A 23,615-nucleotide genomic window follows, 5' to 3' on the forward strand; every position below is an offset into this window, starting at 1 on the left:
TTTACGAATGGTGTAACAAGATATGTAGCCAATGAGTTTATCATTAGTCTTTACGAATGGTGTAACAAGATATGTAGCCAATGAGTTTGTCATTAGTCTTTACGAATGGTGTAACAAGATATGTAGCCAATGAGTTTATCATTAGTCTTTACGAATGGTGTAACAAGATATGTAGCCAATGAGTTTATCATTAGTCTTTACGAATGGTGTAACAAGATATGTAGCCAATGAGTTTGTCATTAGTCTTTACGAATGGTGTAACAAGATATGTAGCCAATGAGTTTATCATTAGTCTTTAAGAATGGTGTAACAAGATATGTAGCCAATGAGTTTATCATTAGTCTTTACGAATGGTGTAACAAGATATGTAGCCAATGAGTTTATCATTAGTCTTTACGAATGGTGTAACAAGATATGTAGCCAATGAGTTTGTCATTAGTCTTTACGAATGGTGTAACAAGATATGTAGCCATTGAGTTTATCATTAGTCTTTACGAATGGTGTAACAAGATATGTAGCCAATGAGTTTATCATTAGTCTTTACGAATGGTGTAACAAGATATGTAGCCAATGAGTTTGTCATTAGTCTTTACGAATGGTGTAACAAGATATGTAGCCAATGAGTTTGTCATTAGTCTTTACGAATGGTGTTACATGAGATGGTCACTTTATATGGAAATGAGTAAGAGCATTACAGCCTACAGATATACAGAAAAACAAAACATGATGGAAACGTAAAATCTAATAACCTGCAATAATTAACAAGACCTGAGATTTATCCTATAACATCAAATTTGGGGGGGGGGGTGAAAGAGGAAGGGGATTAGATTAGAAATATTATGTTTTAAAAAGAAAAACAATTCCTCAAAAAACTGGAATCACATTATCTTGCTTTTGTTGTTGTCTTTATATAGTTGTTGTATTGTTATTACTGTTTTTTTTTGTTATTTCAGTGGTTGGTTTGTTGTTATTATTGATGTTGTTTATATTGTTGTTGTTGGTATGTTGTTGTTGTTGTTGTTGTTGTTGATGTTGCTTTCTTTAAGAGTTGAAGTCTGTTAAAATTCCTTTATAACTACAGATTGAAATAGCATCGCCAAACAATACATAATAATCAAGAGCCGTTTTTCTTAACGTGAAGTGTTATTTCTACCTCAAGGTGTCTTTGGCATTGGAACCTTCAGTTTTACAGATGTCTTGCACTGCTGTATTGGCAAGTTCTTCCATGGCTTTTGGTAACAGGCCCTCACGATCTGGTTCACATACCACAGATAGAGAAAATTGAAAACTGTATAATTACAAGTCATAACTCACATAAAGCAGTTGGACCACTTACATTTAGTCTATATAATTTAAGCTCCTTGAAGTTGCAGATTTTATCCAGGGCAAAATAAATAAGAAGCATAAATACACACTCTTTATATTGAGTTGTTTAGTTTAAAAGTAACATATTTCACCTTTTTGATTTCACACTTTTAGCTTTGTGTCTATTAAATATTAAAAGCAAGAGCAGTTAATAAGAAACATATGGCCTTTTATATTAAGGCATTCAAACTTTTTGGACAGATGAACTCATGGCTATATCATGTTTAAGCACATACACGTGATATTTATTACACTGACACTATTGGATTATCATGCATACTTTCAATCAGTTAAGACCAAAAACATCACATTTGTGATTGACTTAAAGAGTATCCTTTTTTTTCCGAGAGAGTAAAAAGAAAAAAAACGATGGCTAACCTAGAGGCGGAATCAAACTATTAATGAAACATCAAACAGCAATGATAAAAAAAAAAAATGATGGGCAAAAGTAAAATAAAAATTAATAAGCATAAAGTTTGTCTTTTTTAAATAGAAGAAAATAATTCAAATGGAATATGAATGCTTATTTTGTATGAAATGAATTGAAAAAGAACAATGATAGTCCATTTACTTCTGATATATTTTGGGTCTGTTCATGATATAATGATTCATTTAACTGTTGAACAGTTGATATAGTATTTGACTATGGTTTAATAAAAGTTTTTTGTAAATAATTTCTTTTCCTCAAATGAAAATCAACATCAAATGGACTCAATCCTTGCTCTACAAGTTGGTCTATTGATCGTAGCATCGAGCAGCTTCTCATCGATCTACATTTAAATGATAATTTTAAAAAGTGAAGCAATAAAACTATGCTTTATTCATCACTGACCACTAACACGCTTTATTTATACCTATTTTGAAATATTTCAAGATGTTAACACGTTCTCAAAATTCAAATTCTGCCTTTCCTTCAATCAATCCTTTAGAATCAAAAAAGAAAATGTTGTTAACAATTTCTGGTGCAGGTTACATTCATTATAGTAATCTCAGCACTAACAAAGATCCACATGTATTCTATACTGTTACTTTTTTTCCCTTATAAAAATTTCTAACCAACTTTTTCATATTAATTTTCCCATATGAAATAATGCCGGGTAATTCATAAAAGGGAATATGTGTATGATATCATCTCCTCTTCATTTTCTTCCTTTCTATCTACCCTCAACAATGTCCTTACATCTCAATATGAAATAATAAAAAACCAGAGGAAACTCTATCTCTTATCAGTGGTCAGTAACTACATAGGTGTGAGGTTATTGTCTGAAGCCCATAATTAGTCACTATAATGAAAATGAAATATGTTATAATGATAAAACCTGTGTCGAGAATTTGGCAAAGTGGAAAATCATAACTTATATTTACAAGACAATGCCTCATGAGAATATAATTGCTGACAAACGAGTGCATCTAAACTGCAAATATAATTTTAATTTTTTAACATAAATTTTCTCCGAATGCTCAATTTGTTAGCTTTTCCGTTTTTCTTTTAACCGTTTTTAGTGTGGACTTTTGTTTTTCAATTGAGGGGGGGGGGGGGGTTGTTTTGTTTTCTTTTCTTTTAACATTGTATACTGTCTAAACATGTATGATTTGCCACTTTAAAGTCTGTATGCATAAATAAATATATTAGGCATATACATGATTGTTATTTATTGGGCTAATATAAAACTAATGGGTTCTTAAAATATTCAATAACTACATTTTTCATTTAATTAGAGGCAATCAGCAACGTATCCTTTGAAATAAATATCTTTTTTTTATTTCTACCAACAATTTAAGAGCCAAAATCAAAATCATCAACCACTGCTTTATAGTAGCCCACTGTCTTAAATATATCAGAAATACATTATATTGTCGCCATGTTTAAACTGTATTTACCCAATGTTATGACATATTGAATTAGTAGACATATAAGGATAAATAAAGGTATATATAATATATAAAAGACACCGAATATAAAAGGTATTTATATTATAAAAAAGATTAATGAGGACATGTAGGTACATCTAGAAAACACATGCTCTCTTTCATTCCTATAACCCACTCTCACCATTCCATACAATCACTCAATGAATTCAAATAAGTTTCATCCTGATGGACAGTTTTCACTCATAAATTAGATTTTTAATTGTACAATCACATCCTTTAAAGACATCATGCACGAGGAAAGAACTAAAGGGGTGTAACTGAAGACCTACAAAAGAAGGCATTCCGGGAAAGAGTTCATTAGAAATGACAGGGGCAAAATAATTAATTCACACACTGGAGAAACCATACAATCAAATCTTTTTTTCAAAACATTGCTTGTGATGACACCAATTCGAATCCTTCATTAGATTGATTAATGAAATACAAAAAATATGTCAATTCAGTGGGATATAGGTCCACAAAAGGACTCAATATCTTTTATCTGATAAACTTAAAAGACAAAGCAAAATATAAAATGCAGTCAAGTAAATAAACAAACAGTAAATGAGTAAACAAGTTTTTTAAAGATTGCATTTCTATAGCACTTATCCATATGCAAACCAAATAGAACTTGGCACTAAAAATAACCAAATTTTGGTAAAACTGAACTGACGACAATCTAGACAGAACAAACTCGGTGGATGAATAATGACGTAAAATAAATAGAAAATACAAAGTTTGAAAGAGTCCAGGATAAACCTTCCATTAACAAATTGCTTCGAGACAATACCTGCTTTTTTGTTGTCTGCATCTGTAAATTCAATTTAGGAGAAGTATTGTGAAAATAAAATCCTTCCTGACAGCCACCTAATCACACACAATATTACCCAACTAACTTAGTCTTATTATCTTAATGTCAATGTTAATCTATAAATCAATGTCTAAAATTTAATATGTATGTTTATGTTTGCGACTGGGGAAAAGGTGAGTGAGAGAGAGAGAGAAAAGGAGACAAATAAATAGAGAAAAGAGAAAGACGGACAAAGAGAGAGAGAGAGAGAGAGAGAGAGAGAGAGAGAGAGAGAGAGATATTATATATATATATATGTATATATATATATATATATATATATATATATATATAAGTATCAATCCACTATTAAGGTGACCACTGTGAAATGCACCAATTGGAGGACCAAGCATATGTCTTGTTCAAATTGATTAAACTGTTCAATCTTTGTTCAAATGAGTATAGTTTGATTCCCTACAATGATTTATGAACACAATTCTGATGCTTGATGATCACAATGGTATATAGAAAATTACTCGGTCCCCCTAATGTTTTACTAAGTGTTTCTGTAGCTTTAAGGAGACATTTGGTAAAAACATGTTTTTAGGGAGACCACATTAAAAAACCCTTTTAGGGAGCCCAGTATATGTTTATATATGTGTATACCTAAGAGTGCATTTTCAAGTGAGCTACCACCAAATTGTCTAAAATAAAGTAAGTCCTTAAGATTAAGAGCTTCATGGCCATAGTGTCGAAGCTTATCCCAGTGTGCGTAGAGTGAAGTGGCCGAGCAACGCATTTACTAACTCCTGGGAAGGTCCATCCCTCAGAAGGGGCGCTCAGGGAAATAACCTGGGACTCAAACACGGCAAAAAATATTCCCAGTTGCTCCGTGCGCCATTGTTTTTGCAGTCCCCGACCCCTTTAGAAACCTGACGACCCAGGTTAAGATCAGAGATAGAAGGGACCAGGCAGAGGAGTTTATTTGTTGTTGTATACCACTGAATGGACTTGGTTTGTTTTGTTTTGTTTGTAAGGGTTTTACGGCGCTTGCAACACATTAAGGTCATATCAGCGCCAGTAAAAAGGAAGAAAATGGGATAGTAAAAAGTTCTGGAACTACAATTAGAGCACCCAAGAAAAAGTAAGGCAAAGGGGATTTGTTTCAAATAGGAAACAGTAGATTCCAAGAGCCCACTATCAAAGTACTTAGTTTGAGATCACCTAAACGTCTCATTCAGACACAAGCACAGGTCCCAACAAAGAGGGATACACTCAAATGTTTACAAAGCATAAATAATATGTAAACAAAACAATAAAGAGCATAACAGACAGATGATTTACAAGGGAAAAATATAATCTCCCAAAACTCGAACTATACATTTGACTGTTTCCCTCCCAGCCAGGTCCTGGACAAAACCAAGTAATCCCATCCCATCCCGAGACAAAGACAGAAAACAAGTTGGAAAACAGACATAGGGGGATAGAAGACGCAACGAGTACGTCCCTGCCCATTATGGGAAGTCGGGAACCCCACCCAGTGAGTGAATGGAGTTGGATGGATAGGACAGCAGATCTGATGGACACAATGAACGGCTTCAATCAACATCTCATTCACTTTAACTTGCACAATGCTTGCTTTGGTTTCGTGGTAGACAGTTCGTCTGACGCCCGAGTTGCCAGGGTTCGAATCCATATTTGTGGCGATGCAGAGTCATTGTAAAAGTCTCATTTACAGTCTCACTTGTGTTAATTGGAGTACGTTACTGAATTGTAACAACGTTGTTCGTGTCCATATAAATCTACTACCAGCTGCACGTTGAGCTCATTGTGGGTTTTATGATACATCAAGCTCGTGTAAAATTACATTTACATTTGACCGAAAAATGATACATAACGATAGAAGTCTACAAATCATATTGCAGGTTTATTTCAGTTCCAAAAGCCATCACAAACATTCATCCACTGTATCACATAAGTCTTTGGTCACCAAATAAAAGCATGAAGTTTGCTATGTGTACAGTGCAACATAAAAGGATAGAAACAGTTTTACTGATAAAACCCTCAAATGATAACAAACCAATATGTTGTTGCTGGTAAGTTGCTTAATTGCATTTGTTAAAAAGCATAAACTGTGAAGCAAAAGTGTTGAAAATCGTTTGAATAAAGTTTAATGCAAAAAAAATAATTCTTAAGCACTTTATGCCGTTCTAAGCTGTCGTTGCTGCATTTTTTTTCATTATTAATTATTATTATTCTGATTAAGGATGAGGGGATAAAGAAAGAATGAAATTAAATGCACAGAGGTGTCATTTCTTGACAGTCACCTCTAAAGATTGCAACTCTTAAAACTATCATAAAAAGAATAGTGAAATTTTACATTAGGTATCTAGAAAATGCTGAACATAAAGCTACATTGGCCAATTAAGTTAGGGTTAGTAGAAAGACTTTTTATTCTGCCATATCTGATTCTTTCAGATAGTTCTACATAGCTGCCAACTTTTCAAAAATAAAATAAGGAACGCTCATTTTGCCCGGGATGAGGGGCGATGTGTGCCGAAGCCCCCCCCCCCCCCCCCTTCATCGAATCGCAACATATAAAAGTCAGCCTTTTTAATTACTATTACTAACACTAACAAGTTTGAGATGACAGAGGCTAGTCCAAATGTTGCTCAATTATCGGGTTTAGTACCAGCACATTTGAATCGTTAAAATGACACTTTCCACAATGATTGTTGTTTTGTTTTTAAGGGTTTTACGGCGCTTGCAACACATTTAGGTTATATCAGCGCCAGTAAAAAGGAAGAAAATTGGATAGTAAAAAGTTCTAGAATTACAGTTGAAGCATCCAAGAGAAAGTAAGACATAGGGGAACTGGGAACAAATAGGGATCAGATGTAGATTCCAAGAGCGTATCACCAATGTACTAAGTTTGAGATCACCTATAAGTCTTATCCGGACACAAGAACAAAATCCAACAAAGAGGAACACACTCAAATGCTTACATTATACATTAAAAAATAACAAATATAGTAATAATACATAACAGAGAGATGATTTACAAGGAAAAAAATATCATCTCCCAAAACAATAAATATGCATTTGACTGCTTCCCTCCCAGCTAGGACTCCGGCGAGGGCCAGGAAAAAAACAAGTAATCTCATTCCAAGACAAAGACTGAAAGCATGTTGGAAAACAGATATAAGGGGATAGAAGACACAGTGTGTACCTCCCTGCCCGCTATGGGAGCTTTCCACAATGAGATCAAAATTCAGAACGGACAATATAAAGAAAGAATTCAACTGCCTCAACTTTGATAAGGACCAATACACAAGAAGCACGATTGTAAAATAAATGAAATAACTTAAGATGGTTAGAAATGCATAACTACCAACCTGGTACATCACTTGAGAGGGCGTTTTGGGGTAAAAATTAGGTGAGTTCAGATAAAAAGTAGACGATTGCATATATGTTTTCTTTCATGCAACATAATGGTCTTTAAGTAGTATACTATAATAGTAGTTATAGTAAAATGCACCTCTAAATATTAGAGAATTCCTACTTCTTTACTTTGACAAGATAAACACACCTAAAAATGGAGTATACTTATTTTTCTTGAACCTAAACCGTTACAAAAGCTTGCTTGAAAAAAAAAAATTAAAATCAGATGAAGATGTTTTTAAAGGGATTAAATTTATATATTTCATAAATTAATAAAGGGAAATAATCATTGTCATCTTTAATCAATATAAGCAATTGATTTTCTTATTGAATACCTTCCAATCAAAAAGGTGGATTTAATTTTATTCTTAATTAAAATAATATTTGTAACAAATAGTGAAAGTATCAATACTGTCTTAGAATATTCAAAGTATATCGAGGCTAACATCCATATCCTATGCAAATCTCCAATACATTATGAAAGGTTTGAGTAAAATACAGGCGTCATATAAACGAATGGAACTTTTTTAATTGTTGAAAATCATTTATGTTAGAGGCATAATTCAAATTAAAGAGCTACACAAATGGAGATTATGCTCTCACTGGACACCAATAATAATGATAATAATAATAACAACAATAGTAGTAGTAGTAATAGTAATAATAATGGATCAATAATAATAATTCATTAGGCTCACATGGCTTTTTTACCACAAATTAGTCAAAAATTACAAAATACGGATTTTGAACTAAAAATAAGCACTTACGGACTCAGGAAGTCAAATACGGAACAAATCCGTTTTTAACAGAACGGTTGGCAGCTATGGTTCTACAAAGCATTTGTCTCTCAAGCTGAGCAAATGAATGTTCATATAATATAAAAAAGGATATTGCAATGATGAACAGATTGTACTATATAAAGATAAAACGTTTTTGTAAACCCCCAAAATATGTCAATAACACTATACAATACAATGAATGTAATACAAATCAAATTCATGATTGTCATTACACCGATTGAAACGCTCTTTCCCTTCTATATTTATTTCTTTCATTAAAAATCTTTGTCTTCACCAAACTAATTAGTGTACCTTCAGGGATTCCTTTTTGTGAAAATACCCTGTGGTGTTTTAAGAACAGAATAATTTCAGACTTTCTAGGTAATGATCCCTTGAACCATGTGCTGAAACATCTTCGACAAAGTTTTTAAAATATGACTTGACTCTATCTGTATCCTCATCTGACCATGACATGTATCTCCGATTTTTGCTTGAATTCCTCTTGGGTTCAGTTTGTTTTGAAGAACACGTAAGCTGATTTGGCACTCCTGCTTCACCATCAAATATTTCTTCTTGATTTGCAGCTGTTACTATGGATGTTCCAAAATTTGCATTTGAGTCTCTATTCACTACAGAGTCATTTGTTTCAATGTTACAATTTCCTTCCCCAGTGACCGATGCTGAGTTATCAATTTGACCCAAAAAATGACCAACTTCTGTTATTTCTCGTATTGCAAGTGGACACTGATAAATGTTTTGATTGATTGATTCACTGTGTCCCATATGTCGGTAGAAGACATCTCTCTCGTGTTGTGGGACATCAAGTAAGGCAAATAATGTCGAAGCTCGGTGCCTGAATTTATCAGCTATTAACAACTGGGGTTTCTCTAAATCCTTTACTAAGGAAGTGACATATTTGATGGCAATGTAACCACTTACATGATCTTTGGATATTCCTGTATTTGGAAAAAGAAATGGGTTGTCTGAAATATCAACAGCTTTACGCTCCTGTGCAAGTTTCCTTAAAGGCTGAATTGTGTCATTGGGTATCAACACAGGGACCAACATCTTGCTTCCCTTTCCAGACTGATAGGCCAGCTTATACTTCTCAAGTAACGCTTTTTCCAGAGGATCAGTGACATGTTGTACAAGCTGGGGATCAACCCATACACCTGAATCTGCATCATTCCAGTCTTTTAACAACATCCTTGCGGGTTCTCCGCCTCTCCTCGCATTAAACATTGTAAGCCTAGCTACGATGACATTGCGAAGCCTAACAAACATATGTGAATCAAATAATTGATAATCATCCTCACAAATACGGACCATCTCTTCAGTAATAAATTGCCGTAGCTTCTTTATATCATTCTCTAATGGCATCTCTTTGGGTTTTCTCAAATTTGTTCTCTTTGCTTCACATTGAACTCTGGCTGTAAAAAAAATACTATCCCAATTATAATCCAGGACAGCTTTGAACAAATCTATCTCTGCGGATTCTTCCATTTTGTTTTGCATTATATATTCCCCTTTTAAGAAATTAATTAACTTTTTCAATATAAATCCAATTGAAAGCTTCAAGCCTGCTTTCAATGTCCCATCCTCTTTCAAAGTCATTTCAGAAATGGTTTGCGATATTTCATTAAAGTTACAACGCTTCAGCACGTCCTCTCCAGAGAAAGAAGGTTGATTCGTTCTCTTCCTAGTTTTTAAAATCAAATTTCCTAAGATGCGTAAATCACTCATTATAACTTTTCTCTCCTTCTTTGAACTTTTACTCCACAATTTTGTTCCTAACAATACTATAGCTTTGTCTGATCGACACAAATTTCCCACTTCATCATTCCGAAATTTGTCAAGAATATTCTCCTTTATTTCTTTACTTGCATTGGGAGCCACGGGATAAAATTTTACAACCCCAGTACACAGAGCATGCTCAGTACTACATTTCTTTTTGTGTTCATAAACCCTTCGTCCAGAGTAAAACCCCTTACAGCCAGCACACATAACAACTTCATGTGACCCTTGTGCTCTCTCACGCATAACTATTGAATTGTTTCTAGTGTTTGAATAAAAAATGCCCTTTTTCTTGAGATAATCCATTGTTCTATCCCTTTCCTTTACAGGCTGTTTCATGGCCTCTGTAACTTCTGTCTCATCTTTGTGTTTCCTCATCAAATGCCTTGAGAGTTTTGTTTGCAACTGTCCACAGTATGGACAGGGTCTCCTTGGCTTTTTGTATTTCTCTGGAAAAAAAAGAAGAAAATAAAGCACATCATGCTATGAACTATGAAAATAAATCAATAGACAGATCATATGCACATCAGCTACATGACAGCGATAGAGAGGAATAGCATTCCAAATATTTAAGGCCTGGACAAGTAACTGTCATAATTCCTTCTTGTTATATACTTTTCTACCATCTATTCCTTTGGAAGAGGTATGTTAGATTTGTGGAGACCTCTGCCACATAACAAATCCAGTGAAAAGACGCCATATTTTTTTTGAAATAGAAATAAATAGATCAATCCACCCACTTCACTGGGTTCAGGGTTCCCTCTTCATTATAATCAAAATATGAACATAAATCGGAATAGTAACACATTGAAGTCTCATCTGAATACATAGATTGTCCTTTGTTGTTTCAGCGAAAAATCAGACAGAATGTCAAAAGAATTTTAGGTTTTTCCCCAACCACCCCTTGGAGGTATCAGTATCAGCGGAATGGTAAGCGTCATGTTTTTTACGTTGAGCAACAAAATTTACTCCAAATGCTTCACTCGACCCAGGCGGAAAAGCAATCAAGAATAGACCCAAGTCCTATCCAAAGACTAACATTTCATTTAAGTTTATTGTAGGCCCTTGGCCAATCGACAAAATTCAATTCACATAAATTATTTACAACAATCAGAAATTAATTATATCAATAATAGTAATAGAATGCAATGAAGGCAATATCATAATAATAATAATAATAATAATAATAATAATAATAATAATAATAATAATAATAATAATAATAATAATAATAATAATAATAATAATAATAATAATAATAACAGTAGCGGCTATAAGTAACAATTAATATAGTAACAAAAGTAATAATAGACTATAGTTCATAGTCATAACAATGACTTTCTTTGTCATTGAGGGAGTGAGAAAACATCACGGCTGGCAGAACAAACAGCCGACATCAATCAAACGTCCTCCAGACCGGTTGAGCATCGGCTTCATTAATTCCTTAAAGACTTCCCCCCAACTGCCTGAACGATGCTGATGCCCAGACAACTTAATCCTGATTTATATTTTGTGGGAATGAAATATGACATGTATATGCCGGAAATATTTCAATAACAAACACACTGTTCAGATAGAAAATATTTGAGTCTTGCCTTTGTTAATTGATACAGGTAAGTTAGGAAAATAAATGCTAGTAAAAACGATCAGCAAGTTCGTGAACACTGCTTCTCAACTCGAACATATGTTTTCATCAAATCTACACACATCATGTTGTGAGCTGAATTTTAATGATCTCAGTTGTCATTGAAAGGAAACCCAAGAATTTTAGAATAAAGAAAAATATTGAACCTGGAAGTCAAAAGGGTTTGTAGCACAGCAGGCATTATCAAAGTATAATTTTAGTACCGACAAATTAAAAAGAAAATGTGCTTTTCTTTAAATGCTCCCAATCATCATATACTGTTTAGGTTGCAAGATTAATAAAAATGTTATCTACTCTGATTCTCGTTAAGTTTCCAGCTGGTCTGTGAAAAAAAGCCTTAAGCATCATAGAAATACAAAGAAACAGTTTTAATATATAGATGGGTTGTAACAAAAAAACCATTTTAACACTTACAATACAAGCAATTTAAGTCTATTACAGACAAAAAAAAACCCCAATAAAATAAACATGAACATTTTTATGGCTGGTTTCACTGATATCACTCACACATTGGGGTTTCAGATTCTAAGATGTCCACCCTATCAAATTTGGATTTGTGCTTGTTATGTAAATGGTAGCGTATTTTGCGACGCAGCACTGCCAAAACAGAAAAAAAATGCAATAACACAAATGCAGCACCATGGAGGGGGTGGAAGTTTTCTTTTAAAAGGAATGGGTAAATTAAAATTGATCCCACAAATATCAAAGGAGAAGAATGACAAAAAAATGACTCACCATTGCACGTAACACGTTGGTTTGCAAGTGTATAGCATTCGGGTTGAACCTGGGTCCCAGACTGGCAACGAGGTTCAGTCTGTGATAGTTGTGGATGAGGCTCTGACTGAGTTGGGGAATGAGCACTAGGTTCCAAAGACAATGATGTACTCAGCATTGGGTACCTCACAGAGTACGTAGAGGAATCAGACTCGGAGTCAGCAACAAAATCGGGACCCTGTATATTTTGTGGAAAAGATGACAGATCAATCAATTTATTCATGTTGACAATAAACATGAAGAGCCATTGTTTAATAATCCAACTAAACAATTAGCTGGTTAATAATGCAAGTATAATAAAAAAGAGTTGAGAAAGGCAGACATATTGTCTAAGTATTTAATATGTTCAACTGTGCTTGGATAAATATAGATACACCAACCAGGGTTTCAGTAAACCGTTTTTAACCAACTCTTTAAATCCTACACCAGGACCAACAACTACAAAACAATTTTTTATATCACTACGATTCTGGACATATAAACGGTTGTCATTGCAACAATATGAACTTCCTAACCTTGCAACTGCAATATAGTTAACAAAAAAAGTTGATAAACATTACGATGCAAGAGAATTTGGACAAAATGCGAGATCAAAAGTATAATCCCAACAGAAGCTATTTTAATTTTTCCTGGAAACGCATCATTTTCACATTTTGTCAAATAAAAAAACAAACGACTTCAAATGTGAATGGCTCATCAATGAATATCACTTCAAAATATAACGAGGAAGGTTTAAAATAGTGTTATTGTTGGCGAAGTCCACTGCAAAGAAAAATTTTTAACAACAAAAAACTAGGAGATCTCACTGGTGTAAAACAGTGTTGTCCTTGTCCTGAAATATTGTATTGCGCCTAACAGACTGCAGGTCTCATCTTTTGTGGCAAATGTGTTTTGTCCACCACAAAATATGTTGATGTGAAGCATTTTGAGCATGGTGCCAACTGTGGATAAACGCTATACAAATGTTATGATTTTATTTTAATGTACATACTTACCACAAATGAATCATGTGATATGGAACTTTGTTCTGCATCACTTTCAGGCTCTGAGTTGGAGTCTATATAGAAAATAAAAACAACAAAAAAAAAGCTGAAGACTATCATGTGCAAGTTTTTCTCTAAACTCTTAAACAAAAAATCATGCCATCTTGTGCTGTAAAAGGATTTTTTAAAAATTATTTACCTTATGACTATTGTCCTTTGGAAAAAAAAAGAAAATTAAGTCCGAAACCTTCTGGCTATTTTCTTTTAAATTTCAAGAACGTCAGAGTTGGCAAGGGAGGACGGAAATATAATTCCAGAAACCAATCTGTCTATAATCATATCCATATGATAGTTTTTCGTTCAAGATTCAGGTACAGTCCACTTAGGATAATCGCAATACCTTGGGATCATCGAAAATGTTGGGATTAACCGAAATTCAGTTTCCTGTCCACTATTTCAACATTTTACACATTTATTGTCAACTCAAACCAGTAAATAATATTCTTAGTCCACCACATACAGAGCAATTTGATTGAAACAAAAACCATATGGCAGCCCCGTGTAGATTTGTCAACCAAAAGCAGCTATGAAGCAAGCCGATATCTTATTCAGATTGGAAGAAGTTTCAATCTTTTTTCTCAACAATTCAACATTTGTCAGAGTTAAAGAGATTAGCCTTAATGAGAGACAATAAGCTCTCACCAAACTCGTTGGTCACAATGCACAGTTGTTAATCCTAAAACAAAGGATATCGCTCAGTCTCTCTTTATAACTGTCATTTATAACCTGTTGTCAAGATTATGACCAGCCCCACCCCTCTTCTATTTAATGGCCACCGATGACGTCACAAACCCATACTGCAGAGCCCCGCCCTCTTTCGACTCTAACAGAGTGGTGACACACTACTGTAGCATTAAATCCTGCTCACTCTCGATTCTTCAACCTGTCACGATTTCATCCATGATGAAATTTAATCATGATATACTGTTTGATTTCTTGAATTTACCACTTTTTAAAAAACCGAAGTTTGTTGCAATTAACCAGTGACTTTTATATAGAATTATTTCCATTGCTTAGGAAATATTGTGATTAACCGAAAGTTGCGATTAAACGAGTTGCAATTATCCGGAGTGGACTGTAATAGTATTACACATCATGACTCAAAAAAAAAAAAAAAAAAAGCAAACTATGTGTACCTAAATGTTATTCATTTCCTCATCAAATTACATTCTTACCATTAACATCATAGATCACATCAAAAGGGTTGTCTGGATTGACAGCAAGACATTTTTCAGGATTTTTAAAGCTCAAATCTCTCTGATCTGAAGTTACAAAAGAAATAGCATATTCTCAACATTAAACTATGATTTTGTGATGGCTGTGATATGGCATACTGTATGCATAAAGCAAGATGCAAAGACAGGTTTAAGTTTAAATTATTTTATATTCTTTTCAAAAATCCATTCTAGTTTTGCCAAAATAAAATAAACACGAGAAGTGTTGAGTTGGATAAAGCTAAAACTAAAAGTAGTAGTGGTAGTAGTAGTAGTAGTAGTAGTAAACGACAGATCTTACTCACTAGTGTGAATCTACAGTCTACAGAAGTTCCCGAATTATCTGACTCCACTTCCAAATGACTGACTGACAAGTGACAATCATCAATCGGTGTGTGTGTGATTGTGATGTCTACCCTATTGAAAATCTTAAATCAACAGTGATGTAATAAGAATGGCCAATAACTTACCATTTAAATTATCTCGGTGTCTCTTCAATGATGCCTCCAGCATCAATTTACCCCACGATGCCATAGACGTCTAGTTTGGAACTCAGCAAGTGACGAAAAAATACTTGCGGCTATAGAGAGGACGTCCGTCGGCCACTCTCTCCGCAAGTCAGTTGTCAGTGGTTATCAGATAATCATTGGTTCTTGAAAAATATAGAAACACAGCGGTTCATTTAAAAAGACTCTTTTGTAGATCAAGATATAATGTTAGGTATTGCACTTTAAAATCTCTTCAGACATAGAACGGGTCAACTTGACGTCTAGACCAAATCATTTCGAAGATCGATATGGCAACAGCAACGCCTGGAATGGAGGATTTAAATGCGGCATCTGACGATTCTACTGCTATGACAGAAGATGCTCCATTTCACGACGTCGAGATGGCTTCAACTGGCATCAGGCATCAACATGCTACTCAATAATGGGTTTGATGAAGCGTTTGACTAAGAATTAAAGCTGATAACTGATAACCACCTACCTACTACTGACTTGCGGAGTGAGTGAGTGCCGAGTGCCTCTTTATGCGCGAAATTGACTAAACATACGTTTCACGAAAAAAAGAGTTACTATGTTTGCTTGTCTCTTGTCACCAAGATAAGAATCCGGACCAAGATTCGATAAATCTGTTTCTAAAAATAGATTATAATTCGTATATCTTGTTCATTCCTCAGTTCATCAACTTTCACACAATTTTATATTAGGTTTTCATTACTATAAAAATCCATATAATGCTCTAGAATTTTAGAGAAAATTTCGGAAAGATATATTGCCTCACTATTGAAATATATCGATGAAAACACTGGTACCCCTATTGTACTTTTTTCAGGCGGTCACCTTATTGACCAACGTGAAAATTTAGGCATAACTCTTCTTACTGTGGTGTTTAACAAATAACTTCAATACTATGATTTACAATTATATATCCTTGACGGTTGGGTTGACAACTTTAAACTAAAAATAGAAAAGTGAATGTGCTAGAGGTCAAATCAATAGGGGGACCGGATTTTGGTCTCCCTATTGGTAAAGTACTGTAAAATGAACTAATAGGGGTACCAAAAGTCTCCCTATCCGGTATTAATACATATATATATATATATATATATATATATATATATATTATTATATATATTGAATCGCGTTTGATACAAATATGGTACGGATAGTGCTCGACACGTAGCAATGGAGCGAATTATTATTTCAATATTTACCACAATGATGGAGTCCGTCTACATCGATGTTCCAGGCCTGAAACATCGATGTAGACTGACTCCAACATTGTGGTAAATATTGAAAATATATATATATTAAAAAAAAAAAATATATATATATATATATATATATATATATATATATATATATATTTATATATATATATATATATATATATATATATATATATATATATATATAGAGAGAGAGAGAGAGAGAGAGAGAGAGAGAGAGAGAGAGAGAGAGAATGGGGGGGGGGGGAAGAGAGGAGGAAAACAGGGAGAAAGAAAAATAGGAAGAGAGAAATAGGAAGAGAGAGAGGCACAGATAGAGAGGGGGAGAGAGAAGAAGAAAGAAGAAGAAGAGAGGATACTTAGATTTGATTAATCGATATGTTAAACCATGAATAATGACACCAAAATCATTTTTTTTTCTATTTTGGAATATTTTCCATTACAGTTGATATAATAGTTTCTATTACAGTCGACACTTTCAGTTTCAAATATGTGTATCATACTAGCTAAAGAAAAAATTACTTTCGAACAGACACTATTTTAACAACATTGCTGGATATAAAATGCTGTGCGTCACTGTAAATCTCATTCACAAACTTCTACACCAAATGTTGTGTAAATACTTAAAATGGTAAGGTTTTCATCTCAACCTCCCCATTGCTGCAAACGTCTCTCAATCAAGCAAATATCAATTATTGTCAGTGACAGTTCACACAGTTCACAAACAAAGAGATGCATAATATAAAACATTTGTACATCTTGTGTGATTGAGTAATGTTACTAGTTTTGAGGCAAAAGAATTTCATGACCACTTGGTGTGATCTTTCCTCATAGTTATAAAAATTCTAAAGTGTAAATTTCGATTTCAAAATATGATGATGATGATGATAATAATAATAAGAAGAAGAAGAAGAAGAAGAAGAAGAAGAAGAAGAAGAAGAAGAAGAAGAAGAAGAAGAAGAAGAAGAAGAAGAAGAAGAAGAAGAAGAGAGAGAAGAAGAAGAAGAAGAAAAAAAGAAGAAGAAGAAAATAATAATAATAATAATAATAATAATAATAATAATAATCATCATCATCATCATCATCATCATACCAATAATAATAATAATAATAATACTATCTACAAGCTTGAATAAAAACTTTATGTATAATATTATAGTCATGCTGAAGAATAATCACATCTAAATCACTAAACTGTTAATACTCATATTATTATATAAAATTGTATAGGGGTGCGACAGAAGCAAACTCCCTATTGAAAGAAAACAAAGGAAATGCAAGATTCCACCGACAGTCAATATCAATGGTCAAGCCAGCAAGCAGGTATTTACCCTTAAGCTTTTCCAGCTCATTGAGCTTTCCACCTTGTTGGAAATCAAAATAAAATCTTTCAAACTTGGCTTTAATAGTCCATGCCATCCCTCCGAAACAAATTTTTCACAAATAAATTTTAATGATAAAGAGTAGAAAACTTATGCTTCTCCCAAAACCTCTTAATTACCCATTTACTACAATCATCCTTTTATAAAGAAGAAAAATATCATACTAACTCACTTAGACACTATGTTCAAGCTCCAGAGAACACAGCATAGTGTGTGGATCACCCAACATTAAAGGTTAAGTTTTTTTACGTTTCAATCCATAGAGTAGAATATTGTAGTTTTGAAAATCTAATCATTTAATTTAGTGTCAAAAGTCAAGATTTTATTACTTGGGCACAGACGAGACTGTATTCTGCTTTCCTGACTGCACCCATAAAATATCACGGTGACAGTTTTATTCAAATCATGTTTATTTTTAAATAAGAGAAACTATTGACAGAGATGGTGTTCTGGGACTTATTCAATGTGCCAAACATAAAACAAAATATGATGTGCCTTTTCAAAATAAGGCCGTTGCGTAGAATACTGAAAAATATTGCAAGTCAGCATGTTTAATAATTAGATATTACTTGACAGATTTGTTCAATTTTTCAAGGTAATTAATACAGACTGATGAATTATAATTAACTAAGTTTATTTGAAAGTGATGTTGAACGATTTTTATATTTTTGTGTTGGATGATCACAGAGAAAAACAATCTAATGATAATATCCTAGCCCCCTCCCACTTTTTTTCACTAACAACAAATTCTGAACATCTTGTGTAAAATTCATGAGATTTTTTAAAGCTTTTTAAAGAATGCTTTACCATCACCTATCTGATCATAGACAACAACAGACAGACTGAAATACTATTTATGATAAAAGTGAAGTTGGATAAGTAATAGTCAAACATAATTGGCTAAATATTTTCCCAAAAGAGACTACACTAACATTAAATAAGTTTCCAATCCTAATCTTTTGCCTTATAAATGTAATAAAATTAAATATAATAAATTGTTGAAACAAAAGAAAACATTCAGTTGCTGCAAAGACACACATTACAAAATGATAAGTATGTTGAATGAGCAGTGTGAATCACACATATGAAAGCAGCAGCGTGTTGTCAGCTACACTGCAATACAACATCAGGATACCAAATAAAAAGAAATCATAACTATAACAAAACTGAAATAAAAATGTATTATGTGTGACATGCACAACATGAAAGGTACACTTTACACCTTTAATTTACTCTTCATTATACAGAATGTTAACTCTATGGTAAGTAAAATGATGTCAATCTCAAAATGAAACGAAAATGCTGCCTGAATTAGGGTTTGTTTTTCTTTTTTTCTTTTTTTGAGGGGGGGGGGGGGGGGAGGGGCGAGGATTGTTTGTTTTTGTTTGTATTTTATTCTCTCTTTGAAAATACAATCAATATGAAGTCTATAAAGCAATGTTATAAAATATCAACTTTATCCTTTTGGTAATGTGTACCTTATATGATGCGCCACAGATTTAAAAGTAAAAACAATCTTCAACACTATTGATAAATTTGAGCACTTTAACTGAACAATATTATTTGCGACTAATTTCTTGGGTGATATTTGAGAAACTAAAAAGTTTACCTGTCATGACAGATGCTTTTTGAGTGGCCCCCGCAGCCACCACTTTTAGAACTGCTGCCACTTTGAATATTTGGTCACAACAGTCTTGCAAAAGGTCTTGTATCTAAATTAAATAGATTAAATTATAATTTTTCTCTAAATTAACACTTTAAGCCAGGAGGCAATTTCGCCACTCGTGTATAATCAATTAGCATAGTCGTAGTATATGGCTACATCTCCAAATTCATTTCATCTACCCAGCTTGGAAAGTCTTCCTTCGCCCTAAGAACTGTTTCATAGCCGCCTTCAAGTTTAGTTACTAGACAGTAATCAATTTGCATAGAATGTATTTATTAAAAAAAAACAAAATTTTACAGAAAACAATATTGAAAATGAGCAATAGCATGTTTTACCAGTATTCTTTTATTTGTTCCAAAATGAGAAACTTACGTCTTTTCCAAATTTCAGAGGTGTGGCTGTAGCTGATCCGTCCTGGGGAAGACGTCTTTTGATCTAGTATGAAAAAAAAATTAAGTTATTCAAATTTTTATGCAAAATATCGGTACCAAAATTCAGCGTCAAGTTTGTCTGAGAGTAGAAAATGGTAGCAAATCTAATCAGCAGTGGAGAGTCTAAAATTCAGTCCCAAATCAAAGAAGGTTAATGTTTGAGATTTTTCTCTGCTTTATCTGAAATTATATCATACACAACTTTTCAGATTTTTCTCCAGCATTACTGTCATGTCTGCTCCCAATTTTTTTTATTTCAAGTGCATGAGAATCTGACTTGTCAAAACTGTATCTTTTGTAATTCAACATTAATGTAGCAATTTTTCAATATTTTTTTTTAAGTCTTAAAACATCTTGAAATATTACCTTCCTGGCACACGTGCGTGTGTCATTATTGCAAGTCTCCAAGTCTTTCAACAAGATGGAAAATTCACTCTGCTCTTGACCTGGCTGATGTCACAGAAAATAAAAATCTGTATAATAATTGACTTAAGGATAAAAATCTAACATCAACATTATAAAACAGATTATGACCTTTAAAACTATGATAATGGTCAATATTTTTTATTTCCGATTCCATCAAGATAATCATAAATTAATTGTTAAATGTTTATTGAATAAATACATCAAGAAGAAACAACTTACTAGCAGAAGAAACTTCAGTCGTGTTATTTCAGTAGAAATGGCATCACAGGTACTGAGAACGATTTTGACATCATTACTCATCAGATGGGTACAGTCAACCCTTTCAGATGCTAGATGCACTGTGTATAATTGCTGGAGAATGGAGAAAAAGGCAATGGCAGTGGCATGAAAAATTGAGTTAAATTAATATTTGGGTGGCATGGATGGCCAAGATGGTTAGCTTATCTTGTCTTGAAGCAAAGTAGCAACATGGAGTGTTATTCATGGTAGGATGGGTGACAACGGTGGCAATTGCTACTATTGATGCATTGTGCGAAATTTTGCACAAAGTATCCTGAATGACCCAGGGTTTGATGAGTTCCCACATATCGGAAGATATATTTAGTATAACAGAGGTGATTGTCACAATGCAAGCATATCTATAACAATGTAGTAAAATAATGAAATAGCAGCAGTTACTAAACTCAGAACTGAATCAAAACATTTGGTTATGCTGAAAAAAAAGCAGTGAAACATTGGTTGAATATTTTACATATATATATTGATTTACCTGGAAGAAACTGATGGATTTCTCTAACAAATCAACAGACACGGTCTCATCCAACTGTGAACAAAACACAAATTAAAATCAATTTGTTATTAAAAAATATTCTGTTGAGTTTCGATTGTGATTTTAAAAATAATTTTATATACATGAAAATAAGTTGTTTGTGGGGATTAAAAAAAAACAATCTTAACTACTTTATCACAATTGACTTTTAAGGTAAATGACCTAAATTACCCCAAGAAATGCGCTATGCAAATGCTGCTCATCATATTCATTACTATCTAGTATCATCATCCAACTTCATCATTAGTAGGTAGTAGTAGATAGTATGTAGTAGTAGTTAGTAGTAGTAGTAGTAGTAGTAGTAGTAGTAGTGTAGTAGTAGTAGTAGTAGTAGTAGTAGTAGTAGTAGTAGTAGTAGTAGTAGTAGTAGTAGTAGTAGTAGTAGTAGATAGTAGTAGTAGTAGTAGTAGTAGTAGTAGTAGTAGTAGTAGTAGTAGTAGTAGTAGTAGTAGTAGTAGTAGTAGTAGTAGTAGTAGTAGTAGTAGTAGTAGTAGTAGTAGTTAGTAGTAGTAGTTAGTAGTAGTAGTAGTAGTAGTAGTAGTAGTAGTAGTAGTAGTAGTAGTAGTAGTAGTAGTAGTAGTTAGTTGTAGTAGTAGTAGTAGTAGTAGTAGTAGTAGTAGTAATAGTAGTAGTAGTAGTAGTAGTAATAGTAGTAGTAGTAGTAGTAGTAGTAGTAGTAGTAGTAGTAATAGTAGCAGTAGAACTAGTAGTAGCAGCAGTAGTAGTAGTAGTAGTAGTAGTAGTAGTAGTAGTAGTAGTAGTAGTAGTATTAGTAGTAGTAGTAGTAGTGACAGTAGTAGTCCTAGTAGTAGTGATAGTTGTTGTAGTAATAGTATTGAAATACAATGCTTAAAAATCAGAAAAAGAGGGCCAGCTGGTGGCTGTGATAGAAATATACATGATTGATCACTTTACTTCCCTATTGCGAACTTCTTGAGAAAATGCAAAATATCGCTGTACTCTTTCTTTGTTCTGTATAACTTTAAAACATCCCTTATTGTTAAATTTGCTACTAGCTAGAAGGTTTGATACAAAACCATTTGATCTGTGAACTCTTTTTGTGAGCAAAACTGCTGTAAATCTCAGCTGGCAAACAAACCTGATCTTTTCGCAACAGCTCTATGAAGTAATCCACCGTCTTTTCATGTGCTGTCATTTCTGGATGCAAGGTGCCAACTTTGGTGAACAACTCGGCACTGCAACTACCCAATGCACTGAAAATGTTTTTTTTAAAACATCAAAACAGTTGTTAGGGTTCATTCGACTATGGATCAATATTAGAGCCCCACTCATTCATTCCTGACTAACTTTCACTCTAACATAGTGTTGGAAGCTAACATGCATATGTTTGTTTCTTTTTTGGATGCTGATGACTGGTCCTGTTTACATGAACTTGCTGCAACAGTCTGCCATGCCAAGCATTAATGAACACTTTAAAGAGAAGGATTTTTATTTTCCATAAGATAGGGCACCCTCATACTGCCATCACCATGTTAGATCCTTTCTCCATGAGATCTTGTCAAACAGGTGGATTGGCCGGAGAAGTTTTGTTGAATGCCTTTAATGTTCACCAGACCTCATACCACTACACTTCTTTTTATAAGGATACCTAAAAACATTAAGTTTAAGCAATGAAACCTACAACAATTGCTAAATTGAGATTAACTATTGAACATGAATGCACATAAATACTAAAGAAGTGTTTCATGATGAGTGCTATTCCATCCCTTCACATTATCCAGTTCATGGACCAGACGGACATCAGTTTGAGAAAAGAGTGTGACAAAACAATAGAATGATGTTTGTAAATTCTTTTACATGTTGAAAGTTAAACATAAGATAATAAACACCAGATTACCTAAAATTAAAAGTGAGTATACATTTGTTTTGATAAACCCTGTAGGACTCAATGAAGCACCGCTAATAAATATTTTAGGCAAGAAACAGTAATTTTGTCCTTTAGTTTCTTTAGATAACCCTAATTAAATAATACCTTTCATATTGTCTCATGGTGCCTTGCAAGCTGTTCAATAGTGAAATCAAATGCTGGGCAAAACTACATTGCTCTGCACGCTGACTCTTCAGCACATGATCTCGCTCCAATTTTTCTGTCACCTCAAACTGAAATTAACAATCAAAAGTTTTAAATTCTCTTCTGATTTGGAATATTATATAATTTATTTTGTATATTGTTGTCGCCTTTATCGCTATTATAAGCAGATAAAAATCAGCTGAGTAAACCACGAAGACTCAATGATATTCAGGTAATTCGTAAAGTTTTTAAACCTGCCTGGTCTATCGAATAAATTCATGTAAAAGGGGAAGTTCATAAGTTAAAGAGCTATCTATGTCAACACAATAAGTTGAAAATATACTAGACTTGAGCAAACAAT

General features: G+C 33.4%; 1 protein-coding gene and 1 pseudogene across 2 annotated transcripts in view; both read right to left on the reverse strand.

Annotated features, from left to right (window-relative positions):
• Window positions 1–23,615, reverse strand: part of LOC144963679 (dynactin subunit 1-like) — an 87,801-nt pseudogene that overhangs the window by 12,086 nt on the left and 52,100 nt on the right. The window contains exons 25-34 of the transcript XR_013643663.1: window positions 23,216–23,343; window positions 22,322–22,436; window positions 21,163–21,216; window positions 20,613–20,744; window positions 20,334–20,417; window positions 19,909–19,971; window positions 19,480–19,582; window positions 17,820–17,852; window positions 4,067–4,087; window positions 1,154–1,253 (exon numbers count right to left, since the gene is read on the reverse strand). The product of XR_013643663.1 is annotated as a dynactin subunit 1-like (transcript). The remainder of the gene's footprint in view (window positions 1–1,153; window positions 1,254–4,066; window positions 4,088–17,819; window positions 17,853–19,479; window positions 19,583–19,908; window positions 19,972–20,333; window positions 20,418–20,612; window positions 20,745–21,162; window positions 21,217–22,321; window positions 22,437–23,215; window positions 23,344–23,615) is intronic.
• On the reverse strand, window positions 4,204–15,730 carry LOC144966637 (uncharacterized). Its single transcript, XM_078903397.1, has 6 exons — window positions 15,227–15,730; window positions 14,718–14,804; window positions 13,495–13,556; window positions 12,461–12,677; window positions 10,323–10,529; window positions 4,204–4,217 (listed from the first exon to the last, which is right to left on the reverse strand). The coding sequence occupies exons 1-6, from the start codon at window positions 15,288–15,290 to the stop codon at window positions 4,204–4,206; spliced, it is 651 nt and encodes a 216-aa protein (XP_078759523.1). The 5' UTR covers window positions 15,291–15,730.

Source organism: Berghia stephanieae, chromosome 2, assembly GCF_034508935.2.
Source record: "Berghia stephanieae isolate SIO BIC M18660-M18661 chromosome 2, UCSD_Bste_1.3, whole genome shotgun sequence".
Taxonomy (NCBI): domain Eukaryota; kingdom Metazoa; phylum Mollusca; class Gastropoda; order Nudibranchia; family Aeolidiidae; genus Berghia; species Berghia stephanieae.